General features: G+C 49.7%; 3 protein-coding genes across 3 annotated transcripts; 2 read left to right on the top strand and 1 right to left on the bottom strand.

Moving 5' to 3' along the window:
* Positions 1–90: 90 nt before the first annotated feature.
* On the bottom strand, positions 91–2,571 carry LTR64_005402 (uncharacterized protein; the record flags this gene model as incomplete). Its single annotated transcript, XM_064899741.1, has 1 exon — positions 91–2,571. The coding sequence occupies one exon, from the start codon at positions 2,569–2,571 to the stop codon at positions 91–93; it is 2,481 nt and encodes an 826-aa protein (XP_064753053.1).
* Positions 2,572–4,119: 1,548 nt separating this feature from the next.
* Positions 4,120–7,585, top strand: LTR64_005401 (uncharacterized protein; the record flags this gene model as incomplete). Its single annotated transcript, XM_064899740.1, has 2 exons — positions 4,120–4,125; positions 4,178–7,585. The coding sequence occupies 2 exons, from the start codon at positions 4,120–4,122 to the stop codon at positions 7,583–7,585; spliced, it is 3,414 nt and encodes a 1,137-aa protein (XP_064753052.1).
* Positions 7,586–7,866: 281 nt separating this feature from the next.
* On the top strand, positions 7,867–10,843 carry PEP3 (tethering complex subunit; the record flags this gene model as incomplete). Its single annotated transcript, XM_064899739.1, has 2 exons — positions 7,867–8,080; positions 8,130–10,843. 2 exons carry the CDS (start codon positions 7,867–7,869, stop codon positions 10,841–10,843), a joined length of 2,928 nt encoding a protein of 975 aa, XP_064753051.1.
* Between the last annotated feature and the right edge of the window lie 1,608 nt (positions 10,844–12,451).

Here is a 12,451-nt window from a genome sequence, read left to right as displayed (position 1 = left end):
AAAAGCTTCACGTAGACTTCGGTCTGCTACCGAAAGTGTATCAAGAGAGACCTGCGTTTCCATTTACAGCAGATCTCATTGCTATTCTCCCTAATCATCTTCCTCATCGTCATCGTCCTCGCTATCAGAGAACGTATTGAGCGTCGCATCTATGGGAGGTATCTCGAAATCCGAAGAGTCATCATCGCTACCATAATCCGCGGCCTTTTCTTTGCCTTTCGGCTCTTGCCGAGTTGACAAATTATCAGCTGGGCTTACAATTCCCTCGTCGCTGGTTTGAGGCAGTGTCGTTTGTGTATCTGGCATTTCGGGTATCTGCAAGGCTGTCGCTGTAGTCAAGGTAGATGAGACTGTCTCATTTGGCTCGTGTATTGGCCCACCTCCGACACGTTGTCGTTTGCTTGTTGACGTATTGTTCGCCGGCTCGTCAAGGGACATCGGTGGAGCTTCGCTGATACTCGCAGCAGAAGCTGCAAGCTGTGCATCCGCGCTCTGCTCGAGTAGGGTCGTGAAGTCACGTTTCTGCGCACCAGCGTATGCCTGGATGTTCGAGTGTGCGGCGTCGGATTGAGGGTGTACATCGACATTGTTCTGAGACTGGTTTTCATCCTGTGATACTGAGTCTGCCACGTTCACACCGTTTTCCGACTTTTCAAACACCATGTTATCGTTTTCGTCTTCGTCTTCCTCCATCTCATCGTCCTCGGCATCGTTCATAGGATCGTTTCCGTCGACTAACGTTCCGATCAATGGCATTCTTGGTCGCAGCAGACCTTCGAGACTCATTTGATCTCTGGCACTAATGCTATTCTTGATCTCAGCTGATCGAGCAAGGAAGGGAAGTAGGCTGGATTGATGGTCTGCTAGCTTGCCACTCACAGAGTCTTGTTGTGGTCGTAGTGGATATAGAACGCTCGCCAGCATGGCTTCATGATGTTGGAGGAGGACGGATGTACTATCCAAGCTGGCGCGCAGGGTTGAACTGCCAGTCAACTTGTGAGATGGTAGATGAGCAAGCAAGATAGGAAGGAGGTCGTAGGCCGCCCGGAATTGCTTGGAATTACTAGGCAAATTCAGAGTTCGCGATTTAACAGGTCCGAGCATGTTCATGGTCAACGCTACGGCTGAGGAGCCACTCTTGTTATTGGTGTCGCCATCAGCAGGTATTGCTGTATTTGAATCCTTCAGGCCAGCTCCAATTGATAAATCGTTGCAGCAATAATGAATCAGCCGCCTGATGTTGGCAGAATCTGCCTTGATGAAATGTGAGATGTCACGATGCATGAATGCAGCGAACAGCCTGTAGAAGGCCTCTCTCACGTTATTGTCAAACCCTTCAGAGCTGAATATGTTCCACATCTGCGAGTACAAGATAGGTGTGACAGGATAGAGTGCCTGTCCAAAGGCTGAAACAAGTGCTTGCAACAGTTCGAGCACCTGCACATGTACTCGAGGTAGGTTCGTCCACAACTCCTCTCGTTCTTCACGAGTGATCTCGTTGTTGAAGCGTAGCGCGGACTTGGCTGTAGGCACTGTAACCGCGGCTAGTCGAGCAGTGAGATCCACAATTGATGTGAGTGGTATTGTGGCCTCCTGAGCATATTGGTTTGTCAGTATCGCTCGCAATAGGCTGACTTGGGCGCAGAGACGTTCAGTACCTTCGGCGACGCCGGTCCACTTGTCCAGACCAAGTACATCAGGAGCGTTTGTGGTCGGAGTACTAGTCGTCTTCTGCTTCCGAGTGGACTTTGATATCCTTGAGCTCACAGGTGTCCAGTCTTCTACCACGGCTCGAAGGAGTAAGTCCGCAGTATCATGAGCAGCTTCAATAGTTTGCGAACATATGTGTGACCATTCAACTGCCATGTTGTTCTTGGGTGCGCAGAAGTGCAGAGATGCGAGAACATCTCTTGCCGCTATCTGGACTTCTTGACCAGCACTCTCGTCGCTAAGCAGACTGAGACATATCAACTTGATCGAAGCTATGTTGGGTCGGATTGTGGAGGCAAAGTGTTTGATAAGTGCCTGCCAACTTTTCAGCACGGCAACTAGGACCGAACTCAAAGACTTGACAATTTTTCCATCACTAGAAGAGGTACTAGGTTTAGTAGCACTGATCGATGCTGTGATATAGGCTGGCAATGTAGGCGTTGTGACATCTCGAACCAAAGCTTGATGCCTCACAGTGAGCAGATATACACGAGTGATGACACTGACACAGATAAGCTTTATTTCTGGAGGATCTGGCTTGTTGAGGCAAGATATCAGATTCCTGACCCAGCTTCCACATTCGGAGAGGAAAGTAGCACCTCCAGCTTCAATCAATGCTCTGGCGATCACGATACCACAAAATCTGCCTTCAGGCGTACGGTCTTGCAATAGGGCGGAAGTCTTGGTCTTCAGTTTGTGAATGATGATTGACTGGTCGCTGCTTGATGAGGATACCTGAAGTGCATCGCTGCAATTGGCGATAGTCGAAGCTAGATATCCGACTTGACGAGGCAGCTGATCACCGGAGGTTGAGATGAGTCTATTCGCGACTGCACGCAAACTACTGAGACTGTGGTTCATTTCTCATTAGGTCCTTATCGCCTAACGATATTAGCTGAATGCGATTTGGTGGTACGAGGAGCATACACCGAGAACAAAAAATTTCCGAGTTCGATTTCGCGTCGCTGACATAATTAAGCTGCTGCAGGTTAGCGTGCTATGTTCGTGCTACTGGGTGGAGCTAGGTATGGTCACACTACTTGAGTAGGAAGAGCATCGAGATGTTCTATACCGCGGTCATTGTCGAAGCAGGGTTACAGGGTCAAGAGGAGATTAATAAGGTTCGTGACCGTAGAGACCTAGGTATACGTCGCTCTCGGTCGACAATGCTGGTTCGCGCGTTCCGAGTGACCCTCTCATCCTGACAACGCGACTACTCCGGGTAATGTTTCGGGTCGCTCCTGCAATTAGGACATATCGAAATGCCACTCGTTACAGCTGCTGGTAAGTTCCTTTCTTCTCTCACAGCCTATACCTCACGACGGACTTATACGTATACTACAATATTGTACTGCTTGAACACAAAAGAAATACAACCCCATCTTGCCGGCAGCAAACAGATCGTATGCTTGAGAGCTCACAGTAGTTACGCATCGATAGCGTACTCACGAGGTACGCGCACACAAAGACATTCTCGAACTCCTGAGACAAGTTGGCAAGGACTTTGCAGGATAGCCCTGATCGTCGCTTCCTTGCACAATGCTGGATCTTCTCGACCTGCCTGGAGAGCTCCGTAACCAGATTTACTGCGAGATTTTCCCTCCAGCCACAAGGTTTGTGGTGTTTCAGTCAGGCGCAGGTGTAAAGCGGTTCACGTCTATCTCGTTGATGTAGACGCCGCAGAAGGGACCACCCACAGCGGCGTACTGGCAGTATACGACGTGACCAATAATAGATTGATACAGATGTCCAAGAGAAGGTTCTGCCGGGTACGTAGGGAGATGGCACCCGGCAGGTTTGCTAGAAAATATTCACCGTTGGCAATGGGTTTACAGTCCTTGGTACGTAGGTGCCAGGTCAGGTAGCGTGCTAGCTGTGTATGGTGGAATCTAGCGTCCATCAAGCACAACTCAGGGACATAGGAGAGGTCAAAAGATTCAATGTCGCTGCTTGGCAGCTGTTTGGTCCATATAGTGACTTACACGGGACAATGCTGCATTACTACTGCAATTTGGATTGTGATCTCAAGCTCTTCCGACCATCAGTGATTCAGTTTTCGTCGCACGAAGCAGCCTCTACTTCGCGTCAAAGCCTCGTGCATCAAGTCCCAATGGAGACATCAAAACTGCTGCAAATGCCTCCGATCGTTTCTCTACAGAATTACAAGCTTTAGACAAAGTAAGTGGTTACAGAATCGGCCTTGCCTATTTGGGCTGTAAAGGTGGATCGCTAGTCACGCTTCCTGGGTTAGTGTGAGATGCAATCATGTAGTGGTGGTACAACTGGAAGCAATGTTCCTTTTCATTGTAGGTTCCGAGCTTATGCATCGCTAGTCCTGTTGGTCGCATCGCCCAAGAATGCTACCATAATGTCTAGAGGCGTATCGTCCTTCAGTTGGCTCAGTGAAAGATGTCGGTACGAATCCTTGAGCCTCGCTTGCAAATGCTCGAGACACTGACAGTAGCAGGCCCACGAGGACAAAGCCACACGATACATCGGCCTGCTGAATGCAGCAAGAGTTAATGGCTCTTGGAACGAATTCCCCGAGCTCATTCGAAAAGTGAATAAACACGCACCTCAGAGGACGGTCTTGACCCAGACGGCCGCAGCAGAACATCATGTCGCGACCCATGCTACACAAAGACCTCAGACAACACATTTCTCCTCAAGTACGACTGTCGACACCTTGCAGCGCACGATCGAAGGGAGCCAGGATCATACAGAGGAAATATTTCAAGGGCGGACATGTCTAGCATGGGCGGCTTTTACTGGCATCAGCAATGGAACTCCACACTCCATACCTGTTGGTAATGTGATACAGCTATTCGATACTTATGGACGAAGAGATGCATCCCTTTGGACCAAGATCTGCCTGCTCAAAGCAGTATCGATACAAGGGAAATCTCAAATGCAACGTGAAGAAGAACTGCAGGCCGTCGCGATATACAAGGCAGCTGCTTCGTGGGTTGAGCTCAATAATGATCTCGTGAAAGCAACACCTCAAATGGCATATTGGGCCGAACAGATCCTGGCAGCATATGGAACAGGCAGTACAGACGCAGTATCGACTGAGGCAAGATCTAGAGCACTACAGACCTGGTCCACCCTAGTTTTAAGGTCACAAGAGGTGTCTCGAACCACATACGGAGACTCAGGAATCCAGATAAGTCGGACGTCTGTATGGGAGTATTATTACGATATGGCGATCCGCCGTCTCGAACAGCCCAATCATACTACAACCCACACTCGAGCCAAGCTTGCCGCCGAGCTTCGAGCTATCGAAACGGCCTACGAAACGGCTTTACTAAAGAACAAAAAATTCCCCAAAGCCACGGAGTCGAATGTTGTCATCGAGCAGTGGGTAGAACGTGTTGTACGAAATTGGCAGATCCTTTGCGGTCCTGGCTGGCAAGAGTCCGATCTTGGACCAGGTGGTCGTAATGCTGCCACCCGAAACGTTCTTGATATCCTCTATCGAGCTGCTACAAAGACTTTCCATTCCACTTTGATCCTAAGAAGGCTCTTTCAAGTACACAAATCACTTGCCGAGTTCGATCTTGCCTACCATTGCCTCGATACCTATATTGAACTTGTCGAACGAGCTCGAGAACGCGCTGCCAAAGCGGGAGAACCAAGTCCAGAATCTGAAGAAATCATGCTACTTGTCGTTGCCGAAGGTGTCGAAGGTTTGTGTTCTTATGGCCATCAGGAAGAAGCACGTAAAGCCTTCGACTTGGTCAGCCAGCTGGAAGACTGGTTGGACGAAATAGTTCCTGACGAGCATGAGGTCGTGCCAAATGGTCATGCAGATTCGGGACACACAACGCCAACACCACCGTCGAATGAAGCCCTACAGGTGGTATACCGCGCTATAGGCATTGGGAGGGCTCATTGGGCTAGGTGGACTCCATTCAGCGAAACACGATCCACACTCCAGTCAGATGCTCTTGAAGCACTGCAAAAGGCAAGCAGGCTATCGGATCCCCATCCCCAAACACTTTATGCTCTTGCTCTCCTTTGTGCTGAGACGAGAGACATCTCTCAGGCTGTGAAATGGACCAAAATGGGCTTGCAGAAACTGACACAATTACGTTCCCAAGGAAATCTGCAACAGCAAGGTGCCTTCTGGCATTTGATGACGTTGTTGTTGAGTTCGCAGCAGGACTTCGATACTGCTTTGCAAAGCAGCATTGCAACCTTAGACAATGTGCTCGGCCCCACACTGTTCAATGGACATGAAAGCTTAGCCGACGATCCCTCAACTCGAGCAACTGAGCAGATTGCTGACGACCTGGAATGCGATGACCTACAGAAGGTCGTCGAAGTCCAGATCACTTATCTTGCCTTGACAGAATTGATGGATGGGCCTGAAGCTGCTCTGAACGTCAGTGGCGAGCTGTTGAGTCTGTATGCGAAGCTTTTCAAACGCTTCGAGGTAGGCGACATCAAACCTGCCATTGACGAAATGCCTCCTCCACCAAAGACTTCGGCAGGCACGATCAAGAGCGTGAGAGGTAGCATATTTTCACGAAGAAAAGCGACGCCGTCCCTGGCTCCTTCTGTTACAACGACCAGTCTCAGGTCCGTCGCTAATACCGACATCAGTGGACGCCCGGGAACACAGACGAGTCAGGCACCAACTATTCAGGTGACCGATGAGACGGGCAAATCATCTTCGAAAAAGCATCATCACCTTGTACATAGACATCATGAGCATAAAGATAGCCGGCTAAGCAAGGATACACGACCCCTGAACACTAGACGCATCACCGAAGAGCCAGAAAGTTTGGAGAAGGAGCCCTTCGCATCGGCCGACGGGCAAACTTCGCCAAAGAACACAGCCGCCATCGACCATGCTCCCTTAACAGGACGAATCCACGACGATAGATCTGAGGCAAAACAAGATCTCGGCACCGTGCCTCACAACGTTACCTCGCATGACCAAGCACCTCCACCATTAGGACATCCTGAACAACCGCCGGAGCAGGATGTGCGGTTACCAAACATCAACTCCAGCAGCACAAGTACCTCGCCAATTCCTCGATCCTCGAAGACTGCAGCTCAGAAGCACGCCTTTGTAGTGCTGAGTAAGATGTGGCTAATGATCTCGACGCTGTACAGGCGCTCTCACATGTTTGAAGACGCTAGAGAGGCATGTGAAGAAGCTGCAAAGGCTGCATCACGTGTTGAGGCTTTGATCACCGTAGTCGATGCATCAGCTCGGGCACTTGCGAATCCCGGTTGGGGTGGTAGCGGTAAGAGCTCGGACGAAGTATGGGCTGACGTCTACTGCTCGAAGGCTGAGCTACTGCTTGCCATCACACAACGGCGAGAGAAAGAAGGTGCTGTACCCACAAGTGAGGCATGGAGGGACATCGTTGAGCAGTACGAACATTGCCTCATGTACTATCCAAATCATTCAGCTGGCATTATCGGACTGAGCAATATCCTGCTCGACTACTACGATAAAAAGATTGATCTGGCAAAAAAGGTGGACGATGGTCGGTCTTTTGGATCACGACATGCTTCTGGCAGTAAAGACGAAGACATCATGCTCGGTGCACAAACACCAAGTCAGGAGCATCTTCATGATCCGTTCATATCTAGCTCCGAAACGCCCGAGGATCTCAGGAAGACACCGGAAAATCTCAACCGAATTGCGGCACGGGATCGAGCGTATGGACTCTTGAACACTTTGACAAAGTTAGGAGGTGGATGGGACAACTCTGAGGCATGGTTTGCATTGGCTCGAGCACATGAGCTTGGTGGTGAGATTGAGAAAGCAAAAAAGATATTGTGGTGGTGCATTGAATTGGAAGATACCCGCCCCATCAGGCACTGGAGAAACCTGGGTTGTGGAGGATATGTTCTCTGAACGTTTTTAGAATTCAGTACTCCATAAAGTATGATCACACGTATCGTTCACCTTCACGCAATGAGGGTATTTATTTAGATTCTGAAGACGAACAAGTCCTATGTTTGGGGTATTTGATGTAACGTGAATGACCAAATGCTTGATGCCTGAACCGTCTCCGCCAGGCACGAGGTATAGAGTGTGACGCAGCACCTCGATAGACTGCCGTAGCAACACATCTCGAGCAACTTCTGTGCCTCACACAAGAGGCACAATGGGCTGAGGACATTCAGCTCAGCGCAATGGCGCTCCGTGCTGATAACGATCTGCTGACAGCCCAGGCTGTTGACGGAAATGAGTCTTCGCTACCCATCTTCAATGTCGAGCGAGTGCAGCTCAACTTCAACATCGCTTCCAACTTCGTGGCTGGTCAGGTAGCGAACAATGTACTTGTCCTAGCTCTAGCCACTAACCGCATCCTCCGGATCGACCTCGAGAACCCTTCTGACATTGACGGTGAATGAATCTGTGGTAATTTTACGGTTCTTGTACTGATACTAGTCAGATGTTGACCTTCCTCAGCCGTCCTCCAAGATTGGTTTGATACGGCGCATGTTCCTGGACCCGACTGCCTCACACCTGATCATATCTACCACCTTGGGCGAGAACTTTTACTTGCATTCACAAGCCAAACAGCCCAAAGCACTAGGACGTCTCAAAGGAGTATCGATAGAGTGCATAGCCTGGAATATATCACAACCTACAGCTTCGACACGAGAAATACTGATTGGTGCCACGGATGGTTCGATCTGGGAGATCTACGTCGAGCCTAGCACTGAATTCTACAGACGTGAAGAGCGATATGGAACTCAGGTATGGCGTTTACAAGAAGGACCTGTGACAGGAATTTGGGCAGATGCACTCAAGTCTGATTCCAGAAGGGTCTTGATCACCAGCCACAGCAAGATTTACCACATTACTGGGAAGGTCGCATCTAAAGGAAGAGAAGGATCGAGCAGCATATTTGCCGAGCTGTTCCAAAAGGAGGAGCCTGTCATACAGTCTGCCCAAAGCCCTTCTACGAACGCGCCATCATCCCTGGCTATATCTCCGGATCTACCTTCTACTGCAGTCCAGGACGAGAACTATGCTAGACCGTTCGGCTGGCTGGGCTCGCAGGGTGTGCTTACTGGTGTCTTAGCCACAAATCTCACAACCAACTCTCTAGGCAGCAAGATGTTCAAGGACGCTAAATTGCACCCGAGGTCGATCTTTCCTGAGTCTTTGTCGGCAAGAGGTGGTAGAAAACTCATCCAGGACCCTATACAGTCCATGACGTTGACACAATGGCACGCAGTCGCCCTTGCTGAAGGTCGAATTGTAGCCGTCAACAGGCTTACAGGTCAGATCGTTTACGACCAAACTGTGCTCGAGCCAGGTCAGACTGTCGTTGGACTGGTCTCAGATCAGAAGAAGAACACCTTCTGGCTATTCACATCCACCGAGATCTTCGAGGTTGTAGCTACAGACGAAGATAGAGATGTGTGGAAGATTATGCTCCAGCAGCAGGACTATGATGCTGCACTCAGATATGCCAAGGGAGCCCTACAGAAAGACTCCGTTGCAATGGCATCTGGCGATCACCTTTCAAGCAAAGGACAATGGACCAAGGCAGCTTCAGTATGGGGCAAGAGCAGCAAAGCTTTCGAAGAGGTCTGCTTGAATCTGATCGACTCTGGCCAGGACGATGCACTTCGAAAGTACTTGGTGACGAAATTGACAACGTACAAGAAGTCTTCTGTGATGCAGAGGGTTATGATTTCTACCTGGCTGATACAGATCTTCATGGCGAAGTTGAATTCTCTCGACGATATGGTCGCGACCAAAGCAGAATTGATGGAGAATACAGATACTAAGGGCGCCAAAGATGAACTGCAAAAGATTCGGCAGGAGTTTCAGGACTTTGTGACCAAACAGAAGCAAGATCTTGATGCCAAGACAGTCTACGAGATTATCTCATCGCACGATAGGGAGGAAGAGCTCCTCTATTTTGCCAACACGATCACCGACTATGAGTACGTCTTAACGTACTGGATCCAGCGAGAACGTTGGACTGAAGCACTATCTGTGCTCAACAAGCAGTCGAATCCAGAGACATTCTACAGATATAGCAACGTGTTAATGACACACGCTCCTGTCGGTCTGGTCGAGATCCTTACCAGAAGAAGCAATGTTGAACCACACAAGATGATCCCAGCTCTGCTAAGTTACAACGAGATTGCTCTTGCGAACAATACACCTCTGAAAGACAACCAGGCAATTCGTTACCTGAACTTCGTTGTCAACAACTACCCTGAAGCGCCATCCTCGATTCACAACACCCTGATTTCGTTCCTTGCAACACTACCCAGCACTTCGGAAACAACACTTCTATCCTATCTCGAATCCCAGCCGGCACCACCACTCTTCGATGCAGACTTCGCGTTGCGTCTTTGCACTCAACACAACCGCATCCAATCGGCGATTCATATCTACTCAGTGATCCTAAATCAACCCCTCGCCGCGGTATCCCTAGCTCTCGAACACAAAGACATCGACCTCGCCGCTCTAGTCGCCGACCGCGTCGACCCAACCCCAACAAACCGCCAACTCCGCAAACACCTCTGGCTCATGATCGCCGAGCAAAAGATCCGTCAACCTGGCTCAAGCATAAAATCCGCCATCGAATTCCTCAAACGCAGCCCCAACAGCTCCGAGCTCCTCAAGATAGAAGACCTGATCCAATTCTTCCCCGATTTCGTCGTCATCGACGACTTCAAAGAGGAGATTTGTCAGGCACTAGAAGCATACAGCCGCCACATCGACAGTCTCAAGTCGGAAATGGACCAGTCAGAGGCCACTGCGAAATCCATCCGTGACGAGATTGATACTCTGGACTCACGATACGCGATTGTCGAGCCCGGCGAGCGCTGCTGGATATGTACGCTACCTGTCCTGAGTCGACAATTCTTCGTCTTCCCCTGTCAACACGCCTTTCACAGCGATTGTCTGGGGAAGAGGGTGCTTGAGAATTGTAGCCAGACGAAGAGGAAGAATATCAAGGATTTGCAGGGAAAGGTTACTCAGGGGATGGGCGTGGGTGTGCAGAGGCAGAAGTGGATCAGGGAGTTGGATGGGATTGTGGGGGAGCAATGTGTGCTTTGTGGGGATTTGGGGATCAAGGGTGTGGATGAGCCGTTTGTCAGGGAGGGGGAGGGGAGGGGAGAGTGGGATGTTTGATTGAGTCGGAGAGTGGTAGGTTGTTGAAGTTTTTTGATTGCTCCATACGTTATGTAGCTGCCTGCAGCTACTCAAGTACTGCTGATTGACAGCTATCTACCTCTTCCATCTCGTTCTCGTCCATAGCGACTCCTCAACTATTCCATTTCCTCACTCATCCCTCCATTCCGCAGCCTCAATCTTCTAGGCAACGACGTACTATCCGGAAACATCCTCCTACCCCTCGGAATCACATCCCTAATCAAATCCAGTATCCATCCCGCAGGAGCAATCAGCAGTGCAGCCCGCCGCCCACTTCCAATAGCAGCAGGAGCCGTCTCTCCACCAGGAGATCGCCGCATGGTCAAACACATGAGATACTGGCTCGCAAGTAATATGCCGGCACCAATGAGAAGTGGTGCTGCGATGGTGAGGAGGTCTGGAGAGACGACTTGTTGTTGGTGGTAGTGGTATTCTTTGTGGAAGTCTAGGAGGGTAGGGAGTAGGTTTAGATTTAGGTTAAATTTGAGGTTGGGGAGGTAGGTGAACCACATGATGGTTAAACGGTGAGCGGATTTGTTTTTGGTTTTGGATTGTGGGAATCTTTGAAAGGTGTGGTGGTTGTGTGGTGGTCGGTCAAGTAGTGGTCTGGTGAGACGTGTATTTGTACTTGGGGACGATGGCACGATGTCCAACATGGTTCTTCGTAGTATCGATCAGGTCTCGAACGGACAAAGAAGACAGTGTATACAGTTTCGTAACCAGGATATTTCGAGATCTTGGGTGTGTTGGAGATGGATTTCCAGAGACATGTTTCGGGACGTGTAGAGTGGTTTCAAGCTTTGTACTCATGCGTGTATTGTGTCTATCCGTCTTCTAGTGGCATGTTGCTACAACAATCTGAGGCTTGGGCTGTAGTATTTGCTGCCTTAGAAGTCGGGGTAAGACCTACACTATCGTAGACAGCAAGCTTGTGCTGCGTAGCGTCTCGCCCGAGGTTTCAGATCGTAGTATCTCACGCATCGTCTTCTTTTCAGTAAGGGCAAGATGCTTTGATCGCCGCACCTGTCCAAAGAAGGCTCAAGTAGTGCAGGGTAGTAGAAAACGTCTTCAGCAGGCCTTGCTCTTCTTTGACAGGACATCTAAAGTTCTATCTCCAAGACAGGTTTGAGATAGCAGTCTTGAGATTTAACAGTACCACCTTCACGTAAGTCTGACTGTAAGCTTGTCAATATGCGTCTCATTCAACGATCTCGTTCCCAGATTCTGAACATGTCATAAGCTGGAGTCTGACGCGCGACATGGCGTTCTCTTAGGAACGAGCTGACCGTCGGGTACTCATTGAGCAAGTCAAGGATGAATTCATTCGACCAATGAAGAGGAAATTTAACGTTAATCGACGTCGCCACTTCTGGGTGTTTCAGGATCTCTGGGTACAGCGCCACGACATCGAAGGCTTTCAAAGGCCTACGGGTTCTCGAGCTTCGGCAAAAGTATGTGGTGGCAGTATCGGAAACCGAAAAGGACTGGAGATTGGGAAATCTATCGTGTTTGTTATCCAGAATGTCGACCATCCACCACAGCATATCCTCAATACTGGACGAAGACCGCAAATCAGCACTTGCCCTG

This window comes from Lithohypha guttulata, assembly GCF_036872675.1.
Source record: "Lithohypha guttulata strain CCFEE 5908 chromosome Unknown scaffold_4, whole genome shotgun sequence".
Classification (NCBI taxonomy): Eukaryota; Fungi; Ascomycota; class Eurotiomycetes; order Chaetothyriales; family Trichomeriaceae; genus Lithohypha; species Lithohypha guttulata.
The sequence above is the reverse complement of the archived record's forward strand: the minus strand, read 5'-3'. Positions and strand labels throughout refer to the sequence as shown.